Raw genomic sequence first — 21,214 nt, 5'->3', positions numbered from 1 at the left:
ACTCAGCCGTTGGGAGAGGTGGATTTTATACATGATTGATTGATTGATTGATGTTTCCTGTTATCCAGTCACTGTGCTAAGCTGTACTGGAATGGAATCTATTATCCTCTGAATGACTACCATACCTATAGCTCTCTGCCAAGAGAAGCAGCCCTAAGTACTTCCTTATGCATAGGTGACCATGTTTTGTACCAAGCGATCTCCCACCCTGGTCATGACTAACTGAGTTAGGGATGGGCACCTGACCCAATGGCAGCCAATCTATTGGCTTGCCAGGAGTGCATGAGGTGGCCCAGCAAGAAAGCTCTGCTCAACAGAGTTATTGACTGGAGTGTGTCTAAACCAATTAGATCCTTTTTCTTGGAAAGTATAAACTCATATTAGTTGGAAGTGTTAGGTGCTGCAGAAGCAAAGTCATGGTTTCAGCATTGCAATAACTTACCCTGCTAAGGGTACATTTTGGTCCCAGAATGACATCCTAAAAGGTTTCTTCTGGCCAGCCAACTGTCTAGTCTCTACTGCGGCTGGTCCCTTGCCCTTCTTGCCTTCACTAACTGCTTCACTTCTTCTCCAGCTGCCAGCTGGTGTCTCCTCCTGGACAGAGTATCTAAATGGCTATAATGGTGAAACACAAGAGTGGAGATCAATGAATGCCCGATTCAGAGGCAGCAATGAGATCACTTAATTTCTAGAAATGTGCTGTTTCCTGAACAACCTTCCAGTTCTCAAACTTTGTTATGATCTCTGTGAAATCTTACTGTGTGGCTATATCTGGACTTCATTATTTCCATTTGTATACTCACAATGATCCCCCATAACCAATGACAATCCCAGTATGTCCTCATGGAGCTCACAATTAAGTGGGGGAACACAGAGAGATAAAGAGATGATTACAGTACAGTGTAGTAATTGCTACCATGGGGGAAGCCCAAGAGGCTATGAGAGCAAAGAGCATGTGCCTAATCTAGCCAGAGAGTCATGGAGGTTTTTCTGGAGGAAGATGAGTAAGATACAGTTCCCATTTTACTCTAAGTTAAAGCCATGATTCTTAAAATGGCCCACAGTGTTCTCATTACCTCTCCAATTTCCGTTCCTATCACTGTATTCTCTCTCTTGCTCACTTTGCTATAGCGTCACTGGCCTCCTGGGTGTTCCTCAAACGTATTGGCTCTTGCCTTAGGGTCTTTGCTCTTTTTGTTTCCTTTACCTGGAAAGTCCCCGGATATCCACTTGTTCAACTCTCTCATCTCCTTTAAGTTTTGCTTAAATCTGACCTTCTCAACAAGGCCTACCTTGACAGCTGATTTAAGACTGCATCCTGTCTGCCACTCTCTACATCCAGGCACTACTGATCTCCTTACTTTGCTCTACTTTTTCTTTTTTCCTTAGAGCTTGTCGTATTTACCTTCTAACACATTTTATTCTAAATACTTATTTATTATGTTCATTGTTTTTTGTCTGTCTCTTCGTCTAGAATGTAAACTTGATGCAGATAGAGATTTTATTTTGTTTATTGACTGTCATGGGTTAGGTTCTCCAGGAAACAGATTCTGAGACAGAGATTAGCATGCAGGTTATTTATTAAAGTACTCTTGAGGTCAACACCTACAGAAGGGAGAGAAGGTGGGATTGGGCGGAGAGAGAAGTTGAGCTGTGATACAGTCCTAACAAAGGCCTCAGCCAGTCCTGTAGGGAGCTTTGGTGCTAGGATGGTCCTTCAAAAATGACCAGAGTTGGGGGAAGGGGCCTGGGTCTTTTTATCCCAGCGTTGATCAGTCACTGGGTGGAAACTGCCCCCAGAAGGAGGCCGAACCTTGGGCAAAGAAATTTTCTTCAGCTAAGGTGCTCCCCCAGTAAAGCTGACAGCTGAGGGCTGTCTACCAGCGGCACTTCCAGCAACTGGAGGAATAAATCTATTCCCATAAGGGGGATCTAGGCAGCATGTCACAACATCCACTACTATCTACCCCTGGTACCACTTGGATTCACTTCTTCATCTAGGTTCTGAGAGCATCTCCTCTCTTAGGGAAGAGTTTCCTGCAAGGAGGCGCACTGGTTGCACAGTGGTTAAAGCACTCAGCTGCTAACCAAAAAGTTGGCGTTCAAATCCACTCCGCTCGGAGGGAGAAAGATGTGGCAATCTGCTTCTGTAAAGATTTACAGCCTTGGAAACCTTACAGGTCAGTTCTGTTCTCTCCTATAGGGTCGCTATGAGGTGGAATAGACTCAAGGGCAGTGAGTTTGGGGGGTTTGGTTCCTGCAAGGAGAGGGGAGATGCTTGGCCAAGAGTAGAAACAGGAGGGCCTCTCTAGAAAAGGATGTGTTCATCAGGATAGCTCGAGGCTGGAGGAAGAACAAGATGGCTTGGCCATTTGACCCTAAGATGCCAACTATTCTCTTTCCCTGTTTCTAAGAGCTGCCCCTGCGGTAAGGGCCTGGACAGAGGTGTTAGCAGTCTGGTCCTCACAGTTCCTTATGACAGAAGCCCATGAGCCAGTCTTCTTCCTCTCAGGGGTCTCTGTTTCCTGATGTTTCAGCAGCACCCTGCCCCACCTCACCATTAGAACTATGGATGACTTTCTGCCTCATGGGCTCAAGTTTCTATTTATTAGGTAGCCACCTGTCCACTTAATAGAAACCCTTGTTGCATAGTGGTTAAGAGCTATGGCTGCTAACCAGAAGATTGGCAGTTCAAATCTACCAGGAGCTCCTTGGAAGCTCTATGGGGCAGTTCCACTCAGACCTGCAGGAAAGGCGACGGGTTTGAGTTTTTTTTTTGTCTACTCACTCCTCCTTTGGTATTCTCTGGGTGCATTTGGAGCTGCAGTCAGACCCCCATCCCTGACTTTTTAGCTTAGCCTGAGAATATTAACAAAACAGTAATAACAACTTCCATTTAGTAAGCACTTGTTATATGCCTGACATTGTGCCCCGTAAAGGAGGTCCTGTTCTACTGTTGGTCGTAGAGAATGCAGTCCACATGTAGAGGAAGCTCCCTTGGTCAGAATTCACCCCCACCCCCAACCATGTATGTCCTGCACATTCAGATGGCTATAGGAACTGCACCCACCTGTGCTCTGGCCTCACAAAAACACTCACAGCTGCCAGCTGAACCTAGTGGGTAGCACTCGGGGCTTTGAGCCAGTTCCCCTTGCACATTCCCTTCCCTGAACAGTCAGGCATCTCCAGGTCAACTCCCTTTCCCTCAACTTCCCTTGTGCTTTTCCTGGCCTTGGCTCATGCTGTTCCTTTGGCCCAGAATCCCCCTTTTCCCTTTTCTGCCTGGTTAAATCCTTATTTTTCAAGCCTTGCTTTAATGTCATCCTGACCTCCCTGCCCTCCCCTGTCAGAATTAATTGCTCCCTCCTTTGTGTTGCTCAACAGCACTTATCACAGGGAACTGTAGTTACTTGTTCCGCTTCTCAGTCTGTGAGAAGAGAGGGCAGAGGCCTAGCCTGATTCACCTCCTTGTCCCTGGGGCTCAGGGACTGCCCAGTAAGTGTTTGCTGAAGCCCATTGGGATTGGGGCATGGGGCTGAGAAGCTTGACAGGGGACATCCCTGAGATGGGACCTGGGCTCTCCCTGCAGCTCTGCTGACTGTCTAACCTTCCTTCCTGGCTTGTCAAATCTGGATTTCTGAGACAATGGCAAGATTCCCCCCTCAGCTGAAATGTATCGATCTTATCTCCCCTCCAGATGAATCTCCTTCTTCAGTGGCCAACCTGCCTGCCTCCTGCCTGCTCTCCCCTCCAGCCCTAGTGCACCCAGCTCTCCCCCATTTAGCAGCATCTGCGGATTTCATTAACTCGCTACTTAACCCCTCTCTCTCAGATCAGCTCTGAAGATGATAAATCAGGCCCAGGGCTCATCCCTGCAGCGACCATCCCCTCCACTCTCCCCTCTAACGAGGCTCTGGCTGCCCCTATTCATCACTAGCTGCCCTCTCTTTCTCCTGCAGTTTCATTGCTCACACCCCCACCCCTTGCCCCATCCTAATGGTAGATGTCAGTTTTATTATAGTCCAGCCACTTTGGATTGAATCCTGGAACCAGATTCCTGGACTGATTCCGGAGGAGGTGAGTTTCCTGGGCTAGACCATCATCTGTCCTTTGTGGGGCTCTGGGCCTTGGCTGCCCTGGGTAGTGGGACTAGCCCAAAGGCAGAACTCAGGGGCTAACCTGGGTGGATCCTGACCTGGGAAAGTATGGGGAGGGCTAAGGGAGCACAGGGCTCCCTTCTTGTCTCCTGATAATGTTCACTTGTGTATATGGGGAGGGTAGGAACAGGGTATGGAAACCCTGGTGGCATAATGGTTAAGAGCTATGGCTGCTAACCAAGAGGTCGGCAGTTCGAATCCACCAGGCGCTCCTTGGAAACTCGATGGGGCAGTTCTACTCTGTCCTATAGGGTCGCTATGAGTCGGTAATCGACTCGATGGCAGTGAGTTTGGTTTGAGTTTTTTGAGGGACACGGTTAAATTTGGTCTCCATTCTCCCTTACTTACTTCCCCAACACCTTCCCCTCCCTCCCTGCCTAGAGCTTCCCAGGGATCCTGCTTTAAACCTCCTCCTCTATGGCCCTGCTGATCTCACAAGCATCTACTCTGTCCCCAACTCCTCCAAGAGAGTGGATGAGATGAGGATTGTTGTACCAGTGAGATGTGCAGAGAAGCATCCAGACTTGTCATCCTTCTAGCACTCCCTACAGTGGCAAAGGTGCCCCTTTTCTGGGATTTCCTTCTTACCTTCATCCTTCTAATGCATCCTTCTGTTATTTCCCTTATCTTTCTAACTCATCCTTCTGTTATTTCTTGCAGCTCCTTTGCTTAAACTCAACCTGTGACCCCTCTTCCCTACTGCCACTTGACACTGAGGCTGCACTTATGCTCACCAGGTGGGTTACCTGGGCCTCAGTGGAGTGCTAGAGCTCGGTCAGTGTGGCAAGCAGAGTGGTTTTCTTGGGACTTAGGAGAATGGCCCCTTTCCCTCCCACCTTCCACCCTGGTTCCTTTCTGAAGCCCTACTTGAACATCATCTCTAATTTCCCTTCTTCCTTATATTACCTTGCCTCCTGTTCCTCTAAGCCCCAGGTCTCTCCTCTGGACTTGTTTCTCCTTGCTTCTCATACCCTCCTCTCCTGCTCACCTGTCTTACTCTTTTCCAGGCATAAACTCCCTAAAAGGGGCCACCCAAAATATGTCAGGAGCCTACCTTTTTGTAGTTCTGAGTAAGGCCCTTCTACTCTTTCTCTACCATTAGAGATCACCTCTGGGCCCCTGTCTATCGCCTCTATGTTCTCATTCTGTCTCCCCTTTTAGCTCCTCACCCTCATTCTCAGTCTTTAGAGCAGACAATGCCAGAGAAGGTAGAGCATCTTGCCTGGCTCATAATAGGTGTGCCCCAGTCTCTTTTATTTTTATTCTTACAATTTTCATTGTGCTTTAAGTGAAAGTTTACAAATTGAGTCAGTCTCTCATACAAAAATTTATATACACCTTGCTATATACTCTTAATTGCTCTCCCCCTAATGAAACAGCACACTGCTTCCCTCCACTCTATTTTCGTGTCCATTTGACCAGCTTCTGACCCCCTCTGCCCTTTCATCTCCCCTCCAGACAGGAGCTGCCCACATAGTCTCATGTGTCTACTTGATCCAAGAAGCTCATTCTTCACCAGTATCATTTTCTATGCCATAGTCCGGTCCAACCCCTGTCTGAAGATTTGGCTTTGGGAATGGTTTCTGTCTTGCGCTGAGGACCTCTGGGGTTCTTCTAGACTCAGTCAGACCATTAAGTCTGGTCTTTTTACGAGAATTTGGGGTCTGTACCCCACTGCTCTCCTGCTCCCTCAGGGGTTCTCTGTTGTGTTCCCTGTCAGGGCAGTCATTGGTTGTAGCCAGCCACCATCTAGTTCTTCTGGTCTCAGGCTGATGTAGTCTCTGGTTTATGTGGTCCTTTCTGTCTCTTTCCAGTCTCTTTGAAAACGCTGATTAAACCCAAATTGGAGCTTCCACCTCCTTTTCATTTCCTACCCTTTCCCAGGCCCTGGGATGATTCCCTGCTCTCCCTGATTGTAAGCAGGGACCCCTCTGCTGGCACTTTTCTTCTGTCTCTAGGGAGGTCAAGGCCATTGGGTGTTCACTCACTCCCCTGCCACCCCACAATGTGTGCTTTTTGTCAGGTGCTATTTCTACAATGTCTTCATTACCTCCTAATTGGCCAAATCTCTTTTCTTTATTTTTCTTGTTAAAGACAGATTTAAAGAACGAGTTCAGTAGCTCAGCCGTTTTCAGACCATCATTAATTTCCCGCCTTCTTATTTATTAATGGGGCAACTTCCTTGCTGGTATTTCTTGTTCCCTGGATATCTCTGTAAAAGCCTGCCTTGCTCATGCAGCCCCTGGGACCAGCGTTAACTCACTCTGACTTTGTGCTGCCCTCAGCTGCTCTGGCATTCGCTCCACAACCGCCCACCCACTCTCACAGTCCCTCTTGGTCAAGGCCCCTCCACCCACAGCCTGCAGAGAAGAGAGCAGGGAACACACCCTGCATTCTAGGCATAGAGGTTTTCTTCCTATGCATGAAGTAGACTGAAATTTCGGTTCCTTATCCGCTCCATCCCTTCTTTCTTTCCATTGATTTCCAGGCCCTACACTAAGCTGAACATCTGCTGTCTCACTATTTACTCCTCAAAACCTTAAGGAGCAAAACAGGAAACCAAAGCTTAAGAAGCAGCAATGACTTGCCCAGGACCACTTTGCTTAGAAGGGGTAGAGCCTGGATGTGAACTCATGTCTGCCTGGCCCCAGAGTTTGAACTCTTCCTCTATCCAGCCTGTCTCAGGGAAGCCAATGTAGAGAAGGTTATGTTTGGGGTAAGCCTTTATACAGAGGGAGAAACCAGGACCAATGAGAGGGCAGCAGCGTGGCTTGACTGTGGGAAACAGAAGTCAAGGACCAGAACATGAGCAAGGCTGTGGCCAGGCATAGGAGGTCAGCAAACTGTGTTGGGTGGCCTGTCTCTCCCCATTCTTATTCCCCCGCCCCAGTAGGCTAACAGGCTTATGTTCTCATAGTGACATTACTGACATTTGGGAACAGTTATCTGGGGATCCTTTCCATGCCTTCGAAGTCTGTGCCTCATACATGTCAGGCTGGGAGGCCTTCTGAGTGAATGTGTTCTGGGTCTTTGCCTTTTGATTTTGGTTCTGCAGAAGCCTTGGTTCTTCTTTCCAGGGGAAGGGGCTGGTTCTGTTGCTGCCCAGAAACTGCTATCCATACACATGTGGGAGTAGGTAAGAATGAGTAAGCACTGGGTTCCTTGGGTGCACAGCTATCACCCTAGAGCCCAGGTCTGGGTCTGAGCATATGCTGACACCGCCAATGGCTCCTAAACATTCTCTAGTATGAATGATGGAGACTTGTGGTATGTGACCTTATTAGGATTTCTCCTTGGCTCTTTTCATAATCAGAAATACTCCTGTTATCCCCTAGGCTCTGAGCCCAGATTCCTGGTGAGGCCCAGTTGTGCCCAGAGTCCAATGGCTAAGGTTGTAGCTGCCTCCACATCCCCAGTAGGGGGTGACATGGTGATGAAGATAGTGATCCCAGGTCAGGGTGTGGGCCTAACACAGAGAGTCTTAAGACCTCTGTGACTGCCACCAAATGGCAAGTCATTGCTCTTCTTGTTGGAAATGAAAGCTCTGGGCAGGCCCTTAGAAGGATCAAGGGAAGAGAGAAAAAAATCAGGGCAGAATCAACCTGCCAGGTCTGGAGCCTCAGCGGCCTTCCAGCCCCAGTAGCAGCAGCAGCAGCAGCAGTGCTGGGGAGGAGTCCCCTGGGGCCAAGCCCTGGGAGCCGTGTTTTTACACTAAAAGACCTTGTTTCTTGTCTCGTCCTGGTCGTAACCCTGCTTAATAGAGACATTAAGATGAATGATTGAAGCTGCCTCTCTCCCTGCAGTCAGAAGGAGGGGCAGCCTGGGTGACCCTGGTCAGAGGGGACGCAGTGGGGATGGAGTTGAGGTAGGAGAGGACCCATAAAGCCTCCCCCTCTAACAGTGAACCTCAGCTCTGGTAGGCTGAAACTCCTGCCTCGATAAAGAGCTCCCCGAAGGCTGCCTTTTCCAGCAGGACTTCTCTGTAGTGTCCCTGTCTGCTCTCTGCATCCCCAGCACAAGGGAGGAGCTGATGCAAGTAGCCGGATAAGAGATAACAGTGACTTTTACTTATGAAAACCAAACCAGTTGTCATCAAGGTGATTCCAACTCATGGCGACCCCATGGGTTGCAGAGTAGAACTGCACTCCGTAGGGTTTTCAAGGCTGTGACCTTTCAGAAGCAGAATGCCAGGCCTGTCTTCCAAGGTGCCTGTGGGTGGGTTCAAATCTGCCAGCCTTTCAGTTAGTAGATTGAGTGCTGAACCATTTGAGCTACCTGGGAACTCCACTTTTACTTATACAGGCTTTCAAAAGGGCTTTGAAAATCTTCTATATACGCAGCTATTATTTACAAAAATAATAGCTAGCAGTTAATGGATCCTTCCTGAGTGTTTTAGAGGCTGTACTTCATATGCATTGTCTCATCTGATCCTCATGACAGCCTCATGATACAGGCAGGATTATCCCCCATGTACAGATGAGAAAACTGAAGCTTAGAGATGGTAAGCCATGTGCCCAAGGTCACCCAGCTAGTGAACAGTGGAGCTGGGCTACCAATCCAGGCAGTCTGACTTAAGAGCCTGTGCCTGTAACCACCATCATCGGATCCTGCCTCCAGTTTTACAAATTGATGTCGCAGGAATTGGGAAGAGAGTAGCGAAGGACAGAGGTTTTGTCTCAGATAGGGAATTGATTTAGAGGTCAGAAACAATAGTTAGGGATAAACAGGTTCATCTCTGGTTGGGCTGCATAAACGGTGGGGCCCCAGGGAGCATGGCTGAGACAGGCCTCATTTAGCATGTTTATGACAGGTCTGGCAGAGGGCAGCTTTCCCTGAGATGATGCTAAGCACTTTTGGGTAGGAAAATGTTTTGCTTTTTATATTCCCTTTAGACCTCTTCTTACCTGTACCTGGCACTTTGTTGGACATGGAGCAAATGCTCACATTAACAGCTTTTAAAATATAGATGCTAAATAAAAGTGAAGAGCCATAGCGACCTTGAACTAGACTCAGATTCTGAGGGAAGGAGAATGCTCTGTGCTTGCAGATGTGTTTCCATTTGGGGAAAGTGAGACGGAGGGCTAGCACGATCTAAAACCTTGCTACTCAAGGTGTGGTGTCCTGGTGGCCCAATGGTTAAGAGCTATGGCTGCTAACCAAAAGACTACCAGGTTCTCCTTGGAAACCCTACAGGGCAGTTCTGCTCTGTCCTATAGGGTCGCTGTGAGTCAGAATTGACTCGACGGCAACGGGTACTTGAGGTGTGGTCTGAGGACCAGCAGCATTATCATCACCAGAGAGTTTGTTAGAAATACAGAATCTGAGGCTTTTCCCAGATCTGTATTTTAACAAGATCCGAGTGATTTGGATGTACATTAAAGTTTGAGAAGCACCATTCTAACACAGAACTGACCTAGTCACTGCTCTGCTTTAAGCCTTTTGGTGGCTCTCTACTGTTCTCAAGATCAAGTCCAAACATCTTATGGAAACTTAGAAGACTATGTATGATGTAACTCCTGCCTACTCTTCTAACTCCTCTTTCACCGCTAAGTTTCTTTCCACCCCCAGATGGGCCGTTTTGTTGTCTAGTGTCGTTGCTCGTGTTATTCCCTTTGCCTGGAATGTACTCCCTTCTTCACTTCTTTCTTCCCAACTTGGCCTGGGAAATTCTACCCAACCTTTAAGACTCCACTTAAATGTCACCTGTCACAGGAAACCTTTCCAGGTTGTATTAGATGCCTTGTCTCCAAACCCCCCATTGCAAGTTATCTTTATAATCGTAGTTATCACTCTGAGTGACAATTATTTACCAGTGTGTCTCCCTCATTAGGGTGTAAGAGCAGGGACTGTGTTTATTTTGTTCATGCTCATGTCCAGGGCTTTCAAGGAGCTGAGCACAAAGTAGCATTCAAAGAATGTTTGAATAAGTACACACTTGCAAAAGCATACGCTTGGAGAAGGATAGTCTCAAGCTCTTAGTCACAGTTCAGAACAAGTGAGTTGCTAGGGTAGATCCCTGAAGATACTGACCCAGAGGTACCTGAAAAACTAGCCTAATATTGACATCACGGGGAAGGAAGGCTTTGGATGCCCTCCTAAAAGTCCCACTACAATTTTAGGTCCTGGGGGGCTATGGTCAAGCACTGCCTAGAAACTGACATTGCTGAGCAAGCCTCTGCCCTGTGATCAGTGAGTGCCATGCAGGGCAGAACATGCAGATAAAGGCATGGGGGCTCAGAGGAAGGAAGGGGACAGGGCATATATCTCTAGGAGTTTGCAAGTGGAGATGGCAATAGGGAAGATGCCACCAGTTGAGAGAACAACACCAGCAAAAACTTGAAGGCAAAAAAGTACAAAGCACCTTGAGGAGGAGTAATTGGTCCCATTGGTCTGATAGAGAGAGGAACTTGAGCTACTGGAAATAAGGCTGGAAAGGTAGGTTGGAGCCAGAAAGTAGAGGACTTGAATACCGAGTCAGGACCACGAAGGAGTCCACAAAGGGTCCAGTGTAAGGATGAGGCCCTAGTAGTCTAGGAAGGAAGGGGAAGGTTGAAGGCTGTAAAAAAAAAAAAAAAAAAAAAAACTTATTCACTAGATTCTGGAGTAAAATATAGAATAATGGGGGTCCTAGTGGGTTTTTTTTTTTTTTTTTTGTGGGTTTAGGGAGCCCTAGTGGCGCAGTGGTTGAAAGTTCAGCTGCTAACCAAAAGGTCAGCAGTTTGAATCCACCAGCTGCTCCTTGGAAACCCTGTGGTGCAGTTCTGCTCTGTCCTTTAGAGTTGCTATGAGTTGGAATTGACTTGATGGTGGTGGGTTTGATTTTGGTTTAGTGAGTTTAGAGCTGGCATTAATTTACGTTTTCTGACTCAAATATCTATTTGAATCCACAAATTTGTATGGATGCCGCAAAGCCTCTCAGGGAAAAACAAATTTTACCAAAGTCCCTTATTGTGGATCAAGTATATGCTGACATGATTAGAGTAGGCGTGTTTGTACAGCCCAATGGACACCATATTGCTGCAAGGGTCAGCAGAGCTCCAGAGACCGAATAATAGAGGAAGGAGTAATCTGGCAGAGTGAACCAGTTTGAAAAATAGGGCTAGGGGTTCAAGAGGGATTGTGGCTCTGGTTCATCATGATGGCTCTTATATAAACTCACTGTATTGTGCCTACTGTGGTAGTATATGTGTGCACGCTGAATAAGTGTAAAGAGCTGTTTCTCTGAAATACTCAATAGCTCAAACAACCTTGCTGTGGGGCTCCATATCCCTCTAACTGAATGTAATATGAAGGGAGAGAGTCTTCTTCTTACTTTGTCAGTGCGTGCCATGTTCTCGTGTTGTCATGGTATCATAAGAATTGAGCACACCAGGCAGAGCCCTTCAAGGACCGCATCCACAATGTTCTCAGTGATAAAAGCCAGTAGAGGGTGGTAGACTGGATTAATCTATGGACACACTTGAAGCTTTCTTTGAGAACATTGTTAGAGACTGGTATTTCTGCAGGAGCAGGTAGGGGCTTATAGTTAGTAAGCTTGGGATATTAATGTGAACTCATTTGCACCACCCGCTGATACAGATGTTAGGCGTGGTAACATCTACATTAAAAAACAAAAAACCATTGCCGTTGGGTTGATTCCGACTTGTAACTACCCTATAGGACAGAGTAGGACTGCTCCATAGGGTTTCCAAGGAATTGCTGGGGATGCGAACTGCAGACCTTTTGGTTAACAGCTGAGCTCTTAACCACTGAGCCACCAGGGTACAGGTAAATTTCAAGGAAGCCCAGGAAACAGAGCTTGGCCCAGAAACAGAGCCATCAGGAGACAGCAGTTTGTGTGTGGGTTTGGAAAGGTTGAAGGAACCTGGTCTGGAGAAGAGAAGTCAGCACCACTCCCAAGGGGCAAGGCTGAATGCTGGCATCTCATCAGTGATGAGAAGCCCCCAGCAGGCAAGAGGAGAGAGCTAGACTTAAAACTGAGATAAAACAACAACAACAAAAACAAACCGGTTGCCATCGAGTCAACTCTCAAATGCCCCATAGGGTTTCCAAGGAGTGGCTGGTGGATTTGAACTGTCAGTCTTTTGGTTAGCAGCCTGAGCTCTTAACCATTGTACCACCAGGGCTGAGATAGGAACAGGGAAAAGGTAGGAGTGCTGGTGGCTGATGACCAACCTCAGGGAGAAATGATGAAGAAACTTTACTCACTGAGCACCTACACTATGCTCCGTGCGCATTGGGCTAGGTGATTTCTTCACTATTTATGGTTATGCAGGTGTTATCTCCATTTTATAGTTGAGTAAACATGCCTCGAGAGGTGACTTCATTAATTCATCAAATATATGCACTTGGGATATAAAGACCATTACGACAGTCTTTTCCCACTGAAGATTCAGAATATTGTAGCAGAGAGACACAGAGGTGAATAATTTTATTACAGACTAGTTCTTAGACAAAGGTAGACATAAAGCACAAGGTGCTATGAAACCACAAAGAGGTTAACTTCACCAAATCAGAGTCAATGTCAGAGCCAAGATATAAATCCTCGAATGTCTAGATCCAAAGCCCAGCATCTTCCAGCACTTTAGGTGTACAGCTATAGTTGTCAGGATCCTTAGTCACAGTCTGAGGAAGGGCAGTAGGTCTTGTTGCTGGCAGGGAATTTTTAAGAGCAAGGAGAGGACATCATCGACAGAATTGGCAAATACAGGTGACCCAGCAACATCACAGGCCCAGGAGAGAAGATAATGGCGCCCTCAGGGTTAACCAGGCCACGGAGACCCTCCCCTGGGCCAGGACTGATTCCAGAGACTAGAGGTGGAAGTGAGTAGCTCTAACTCTGGGAACCACTGGAGCACCAGAGGCAGGAAAGCTGGCTGGTCGTTAGGCAGATTTAGAGAATATCAAAACCCAAGCTGGGATTGAGAGGAGGGGCCATGGAGATACAAGAATGAAATTAGACAATTCTTGGGCTGGAAGGAGAACTTGCCCTACTCTCTCAGGTCATCATTTTCTTTTTGCGTCTGTTGAGTTCAATAGATTCTAACAGAATTGTCTGCCCTCGTGAAAGCAACTCTTTTGCTTTCAAAACTTTGCTCTTTCCTCCCTTCTGATCCCCAGATCTGGAAGAGACCTGGTGCTCCAATCTTTTCTAGGGATGCTTTGCCTCTGACTAGTGGCTGGGCAGCCTGAGCAGACCTTCCACAATTGGGACAAGGGTGTAGAATTCATGACATTTGTGAGCTGCACCTTTGCTGGGACAGGGGAATCACAGCTCTTTCAAGCCAGGGTGAAGTTAGAGGATTAGAGGTGAGTAGGCCAAGACTAGAGAGCAAAGAGAGCAGGGAGAGAGTGGAGGGGCTTGGGGAAGAGAGCCTCCCTGGGCAGGTGGCTCCATTTGATTCCCAATTTAAAGGGGAGGCTTAGATAGCCAAGAAGAAAAAGGCTAATAAGAAAAATATTAAACTGCAGTGTGTGTGTCCCCAGGGACTTCCTGCTGCCATGACTGACCTCCTGGAGAGTGCCATTCGTTCCAGAGCCTGGCAGCTTTATAGGCACTTGTAGGCCTGCAAAGAACACCAATTTGCTGCTGCAGTTTGTTTTGATAACTGAAACTTTCAATAAATCTATATTAAAATCAAAGGGAAAATTAACTAGGCCCCAGTGAGGGGCACAGAGATAAGAGTGCACATTACCACCCTGGCCTCAGCCACCTCACATCCGTCTCTTAGTTCAGTCTCAGGTCACCAGGGAGATGAATGGCTCAGGCTCCTGGGGAATAGCCCTGGGGAGAGCAGGATGAAGAAGGCATGGCTAGGTCCAGCCCCTGCTTCTCCTCTGAGTGACAGGAGACTGCCAGGGGGAGGAGGTGGAGGGCTCGAGGAGTAGGGTGGTGGTGGTCATGATGGGAAAAAGAATTGGAGCGAGGGGGGGAGGAAGGGTGAAAAAATAACAGCCAATATTTACTGAGCTCTTAACTTTGTGCCAGGCACTGTGCTAAGCACTTTTGCGTTTAATTCTAATAACAGGTAGGTACTAGTATTATCTCTGTTCTGGAGATGAAGAAACTAAGCTTCAGAGAGGTACGTGACTTGCTTAAGGTCATAGATAGAGCCAGGACTCAAACCTGAACAGCTTTCTACAGAGTCCATCCTCCTCATAATAATCTACGCTGTCTTATGTAGCTTATAGGAACTGCGAATGGCAGCAACAATTCTTCCAGTTCCCAGATAAAGTGGTTTCAAAACCAAGCTGGATTCTCCCAGCTGTGCCAAGTTTGGGGCTTGCCATGTGCACTGTCATTGGGTCCTGGGTTCTCTGCCCTTCAATTCTTAGTTAAGGTCCCAGCTTTGATGATCACCTTGTTTTTCCTGTGGGGGGTTGGGGGGGGTGGGGCTTGACAAGGTAGCCAAAGAACCAACTTGGTCTTCTTTTTGGTTTCTGGTCTCTGTATTCACTTTGGCTCAGTCATTTAATCCAACAGCCAAGAGGCTGCTCAGAATGTATCTGTGTCTGTGTACTGGACTCAGTTCATCTGCACCCCTGCCCCTGAGCTTTGCCCACTTGTTGATTGGACAGCCCAGCTGCCACTACTGTCACCTCATTTACTAAACATGCCTGGCTTTTTCATCTCCCCTGGGAGGAGGGCTCTATTTCATCATAGGCTTCAGTGTACCCACTGTGAACAAACCAGAGGCTACAGCTCCTCTCACCATTTCTAGTCTCAGATGAACCATTGTGCTTTAGGGTGTAGGATATGGCTTCTCCAGTGGTTACCTGGAGAAATGGGGTAACACAACCCTTCCTCTCTTCCTTTCTGAGGTGTGATGGTGCTACATGGCCTGTGTGGAATACATTCTATATAACAGAGCAACTCGTTTGTTTTCTTTGAAGCTCTGGTCAACTTGATAACACACAATCTTGTATTTGCTATCCCTCTTTCCCTGCTTCACTTCCCTTTTCCCTTCACTCTTGCTGCCCTGGGATTATATTCCCCAATTAAGTCTTAGCACATAAGTTTTGCCTCAGGCTCCATTTTCCAGGGAACCAGATGGCATACAACAGAATCGAAGGTTTGAGGGAGCCAAGATTCTAGTTAGATGGCAGTACAAGGCACCAAGTATATACTGAGCTTTTAACAGTTCTGTTACTTGAATGCATTTTTCCTGGTCTTTGTCCTCAAAGGGCTTATAGTCTGGTGAGGTATTGGAAGCTGTACAATTGAGTCCCAGAGCACCAAGGAGGAAGGAGCACATTCCGGGGAGTCAAGGGGACCATGGAAGACTTCATGGAGGATATTAGGGCTAGGCCTTAAAGAAGGACTCCAATTCTAGATAGTGTTGATATACTTCATTCCTAGGGCCAAGAAGGTTGGCTGTGCCCTATACTAAGGCCAGAACTTAGGACAAAGTCAGAGACAGGAGAGGCTACCTTGTTGTTGTTAGTTACTGCTGAAATAAACAATTATAAAACAATGTGATAAATGCTGCAGGTGCATAGTAGAATCACCTAACCCACTGTGTAGGTTTAAGGAAGACATTCACCAATATGGGGGTTGCCAGCCATTCCCAACTCAGATGGGACCATTATGCTAAGGTCAGATCTCACAGAGGTGGTAGGGCCCAGAAAGGACATCATTGTGTTAAGTGAAAATATGCAGGTATGCAGGTGGCAGACAGAGGACTTAGAACTGAAGCTGGGCCCAGAAGATGGGTCCTGGCTTACTGGGAGGCTGTCAAAGCCATGATTGGTTTGGCCAAGGCTGGAGTTTCCCAGCTCATAACTTGGTACCCATAACTGCCAGGGAGCCATAACCAAGATGAAGAGCTACATCTCTGGCTTTGACCAGGGTTCTTCTCTCTCTCAGACTGAAAAGACTATGGAAGCTCCCCACAGCTGAGGCCCTGAAATTTCCTCTGGACCACTCCTGAACAAATCAATTCCCTTTTCCTTAGGAAGGCCCTTCAGAAATCTTGACCATTTTCTTATTAGGTTAAAGTCCTCCTCCTCTCAGATCTCCCCCAAATGTGACACGACACCTCTAAGTCCTATGTCAGATAGTTGCCTGCCGTTGAGTCGATTCCGACTCATAGTGACTCTGTAGGGCAGAGTACAACTGCCCCCAAAGATTTCTTAGCCTGTAAATCTTTACGGGAGCAGATTGCCAGGTCTTTTCTCCTGCAGGGCGGCTGGTGAGTTCGAACTGCTGACCTTTTGGTTAGCAGCCAAGCTCTTAATCATTGTGTCATAGTAGATGATAATAATTACTTGTTGAATGAACAAATCATGAAAAGATGTCATCTGAAAATTGCATGTCACTTTATGAGTATATTGGAAGGCGGAGAAAAGGGAGGTGGAGGAGCTGGATCGCTATAGGCATTTACAAAGTTTTCGTTTTTTTAAAATTCCTTTCCCAGCTCAGAAGTGAACCCCACCTACCCTCCATTCACTGTCTTTTGCGAACATGCAACCTCAAAACTACAAGTTCCATAAGGCCGGCCGCTGGGAGCCACCATGTTGACACACCTTAGCGCGCATGTCGGCGGGAGAGCGAGCATTTGGGGAGAGGAAGCCCCGCCCCCCCGCAGCCCATTGGGCGAAGGAGCCAGCACCGGGCTCCGCGGTTGGCCACAGCGCCTGCCCGTCTGCTGCGTTGGTCGGGGTCAGAGTGCGCGGAGGTGAGTCGGTGTGTTGTGGACTCGTGGTGCTGGCTGCCGCTGTTGAGGCGGCCGGGAACGGGCGGTGGGGAGCGGGCGGCGCTGGTCCTGCGTCGGCCTGGCCAGCGCCCCAGTCGGCGCAGGCCGCACCCGTCGCCGTAAACTGTCCTGAGCGCCTGCTGAGGCCGGGGCAGACGTCGGGGCCTGCACCTGAAGGGAGCCTGCCGCGCTGGCCCCAAGGAGGGGGCGTTGCCATGGCGACAGCCTCTCCCGCAGCTGACGGGGGGCGGGGGCGGCCTTGGGAAGGAGGGCTGGTCTCCTGGCCCCCTGCCCCTCCCCTTACGCTCCCCTGGACTTGGATGGGCCCGAGTTGGGGGCAACACCCCGGGGTGGGTGATGTGGAGAGGCCCCCCAGATTGGGCCCTGGCTAATGCATGCGGGGTGAGGGTCGCGGCGCAGATGGTTTGTGTAGCCTGGGGTGCTGCCTCATGTGCCCACCTAGAATGCATGATCTACTGAGTAACGTTCTAATGGAGAGGGAACAGGGCATGGCTTTTTAAGACAAAGTGAGGTGATTAAGGAGGCTGACTTCTTACCTGAGATTACTAAGGAAGAGAAAGAGATTTGACCAGCGCTAGAAACTGAGCAAGGAGATAGTTTATAGAACATCCCCTCCCCTCTTCACCATACAGACACACAAGGTTAGCGGTTTCCCTTTTTGTAAAGGCGTAGTGATGGTAGTGGTGATGGTAGGAGGAGTGATAAGAGGCCTGATTTGACTAGCCTTCTGTTTGTCTTTTTTGCAGATAGTCTAGCAACAGGTGTTTTCTTGAAACAAAAAAGCATGAACTTGGATTGGGGTTTGACTGTGGGTTATTGCAAAATATAACTGTTCTTGTTTATTTGGAAGATGCTGGATGTAGGGCCTCTCATCTGGGGTTTGGATTCTGTCCTTAGGGTGGACTTTGGAAACTGATAGTGTCTATCATTGCCTCTGCTAGAGGTCTCTGGCCACTTCTGTGGCATTTACTGTTGTCAGACATTTCATCAGTCTCTCAGCTGAAGGGCAACTAAACATGAATCCTATTGACTAAAGACTAGACTTTATTTGAACTATATAGTAGGTTGTGATTGGCTGAATGATTTTTGATTGTAGAGTTTCTACCAGAAATTGGCTTCATCAAATTCTGGTTTATTCTGACTTTATCATACACAGCATTCCTTGTTTTAGTGGGTTTGTGAGTGCAGCGTAAGTATATTATACCTGAGTCCCCTACCATTTAAAAGCCAATTTATAAACAGGGACTTGGAGTGTGACTCCACTAATGTGTGTATCTGTGATCTTGGTTAGAAACCACTTGGCTGCCTTTCCTCAGAGAGGTGGGGGGTGGGGGAAGGGAGCTGCCAGGAAGTGATTGATAAGGTTTCCTTTATGGATTCTGTGGTGCTTCACTGGAGCTCAGAGCACTTTGGCAACTTAAGCACTCCAAATTAAAAGCTCATTAACAATTCCTGCCCAAAGATCCTGTAAATAATCAGCTAGCTAGATCATAGAGCTTGACTGAGAGTTCTTCCAACTTGAAATTTCCAAATAAAAGTCCTTTCATTCCCTCTCATTTTGAAAAGTGTTTTCTTTGTGTTGGGTTAAGTTGGTGAATGGCATTTTCCTAGAGGATCTCAGTAGAATAAAGCCTTGAATGTGTAGAGTGGTAGATAGGTATAGACTGGTTCCAATCCTAGATATTTGTGCAAAGGGCATTGCTAGCCTAAAAGATCACAACTCTGTTACCTCTAGTCCCTTGGAAGATCTGCATTAGGTGACAAATAGAGTAGATGTCCATTGATGATTTGACTTGGAGTTTAGTTACCTTGATTGTCTTAGAACTTGGGGCAGACCTGGAAGTATCCTGGAATTGTTCCATGGTCTATGTGGTCATTTGCAGTATGACCTGTGACTTTGGGAATCAACCCTTCCCCATCAACTCTAGTCCAGGCTTACTTCCCTGAGTTCTGAATACTGTCAGCCTTACCGGTGCCCCCTACTTAACTAGGGTTTGGGATTGTCCTTCATGGCCATCTTTCTCAGTCCAAGCTCAGATATTATAAATGTTTAGCTTCTAGGAGGTGAGCTTCTTTAGGAAGGAAAGTATACTACTGGAGAACACAAAATTCATCATTCCAAAAACAAATACAGCGCTAGCTTCAGAAAGTTCTGTAGGGGCACTGTCCTGCACTGTCCTTCTACATAGGTGTAATCCCAAGGTAGTTATGGTTTGAGTTTGAGGCACAGTGTAGTCCTTAAATTGTTCCAAACAGTAGCCCTGTGGGGATTTGATCCTTTATGTTGAAATAGACTTGTTGCAGAAATCTGTATTTATCCACAGCATTGGGGCTTTCCAGCTCTCACAGAACATTCAGCATCCCCTGCTGCCAGTCTTGGCATCTTCGAAGTAAGGAGAGGTGAGAATCCTGTTGCATGGTCAAATTTGGCTTGACTTCTTTCTTCTGAGTATTTGGGCTCTGTGGGTGGGGGCTAGGGTGCAGGTGCAGATTGTACTTTTTCTGTTGCTTCTGATAAAGCAGCATGTACTAAAAAAAAAAAAAAAGCCTATTGAAACTCATCTAAAGTCTATAAAGTGGTGGGAATTGGAGGTGGGGCATACAAACCCTCAAGTTCTGTCTTGATATCTTTATGGGGATTTCATGAGCACCTACTTTAGGTTTAGGATGGTTGAGTAGAGCCAGCACAGTCCTTTCTCCTCAGAAATACACATCTTGAGATTATAGGAAGAAACACATTCATTTGCCTTTTGATAATGCATTTGACAAAGGCCTTTGGGATCTTGATTTATTTTGGGTTATGAGTCACCTTTAGGTGGATTGTTAATCCCAGCTTATCTCTATTTTGCAAGGATCAGGGGCTGTCTAAAAAGGTGAACTGTGATGATTGATACCGGGGACTCGGAGGCCATTTGTTCAATAAATACTTACTAAAACCCTACTTTGGAGCCCTGATGGTGCAGTGGTTAAGAACTACGGTGTGCTGCAGCTGCTGACCAAAAGGGTTGGCAGTTCAAATCCACCAGCTGCTCCTTGCAATCCCTATGGGGTGGTTCTACTCTATTCTATATGGTTGCTGTGAGTTGGAATCGACTCGATGGCAATGGGTTTGGTTTAGTTTTGGAAGAGCCTACTAAGGGCCAGAACTTTGCTGGATGCTGGAATTGTAGTGGTATAACAAGACAGATGCTGTCCCTGGCAACAGAGAGCTTCTAGATTCACAGGAGAAGACAGTGAAGAGGCAGTTAACAATACACTCTGAGAGTCCTGTAATAAGGGAAGTGTAGGTGCTTTAGTAATACTTAGAAGGGACTCCAACCCAGACTTGTGGGCTCAGGGAAGCCTTTTCAGAGGAAGTAACCTCCTCACTTAGAATTAAATCAAGAGATGAGGGACAAAGTGTGATCAGAGCCTTGTTGAGTTTGAGAAACTGAAGTTCAGGGTGGTTGAAACAGAGTTTTTAATGGGCAGGGGACAGGAGAATATGGTGAGATAAGCTGGAAAGGTAAGCAGAGGCCAGAGCCTTTATAAAGTTTTAAGATTAGACTGTCGGGTGGGGTTGGAGTGGTGGGTTATACCAGAAGTTGGCAAACTTTTTTCTGTAAAGGGCCGGACAGTAAAAATTTAGACTTCACAGATCACTGTTGAAACTACTCTGCTCCACTCAGCTCTACTGTTGTATTCTGAAAGTAGCCATAGACAGTACATAAACAAATCAGCATGGCTGTGTTCCAGTAAGATTTTATAAAAACATGTGGTGGGCTGGATTGTCCTGGGGACCACCATAGTTTTCTGACCCCTGGTTTAGACTACTTTGAGAGCAATAATATTAAAGGTTTTAAGCAGTGGACTGACATCATATTTGTGCTTCAGAAGGTTTGCTCTGATTTCAATGTGAAAAATGGCTTGAAGGGGATGGCAGTGGAGGCAGAGAGACCAGTAAGGAGGCTGTGGCAGTTATACGGACAACATCTTATATTTCCCCCTTTGTGGCAGTATTTTGGCCCTTAAAAATTAAGTATAACAATCTTTGTGTAAATGTGTATACTCATTTCTTGGCCATCTGCTGGAGCTTAAAAGGATGCTTATCAAAGAATTTATTGGAGATAGCAGTTCCTATTTCACAGACTGGCAAAGAAGTAGGAAGAGGAAGTTGGTGTAGAATCAAATAAATAGATTTGGGAACTATTTTCTGTTAAAGGAATTGTGGAACACGTGGAGCCCTGAAAGAGATCTTGGTCGTAGGGCTCATAGGCTAGCTTACTTGCTTTGAATTTCTTGAGTATACACATAGGGGAGGACCCATTTTCTAAGCTTCCCAGTGAATTGTCCCCATCCTGT

General features: G+C 47.0%; 1 protein-coding gene across 5 annotated transcripts in view; it reads left to right on the top strand.

Annotated features, from left to right (window-relative positions):
- Positions 1–3,445: 3,445 nt before the first annotated feature.
- ERI3 (ERI1 exoribonuclease family member 3) overlaps positions 3,446–21,214 on the top strand; it is a 151,210-nt gene continuing 133,441 nt past the window's right edge. For 3 of the 5 annotated variants that reach the window (XM_049879073.1, XM_049879074.1, XM_049879072.1), the window contains exons 1-2: positions 16,842–17,202; positions 19,198–19,273. In XM_049879073.1, the coding sequence (XP_049735030.1) occupies positions 17,068–17,202; positions 19,198–19,273 (211 nt within the window). In that variant the 5' untranslated portion in view covers positions 16,842–17,067. The other 2 variants (XM_049879075.1, XM_049879076.1) reach the window with 2 other exon arrangements.

Source organism: Elephas maximus, chromosome 3, assembly GCF_024166365.1.
Source record: "Elephas maximus indicus isolate mEleMax1 chromosome 3, mEleMax1 primary haplotype, whole genome shotgun sequence".
Classification (NCBI taxonomy): Eukaryota; Metazoa; Chordata; class Mammalia; order Proboscidea; family Elephantidae; genus Elephas; species Elephas maximus.
Note: the sequence above shows the minus strand (reverse complement) of the source record. Positions and strands in the feature narration are given on the sequence as shown.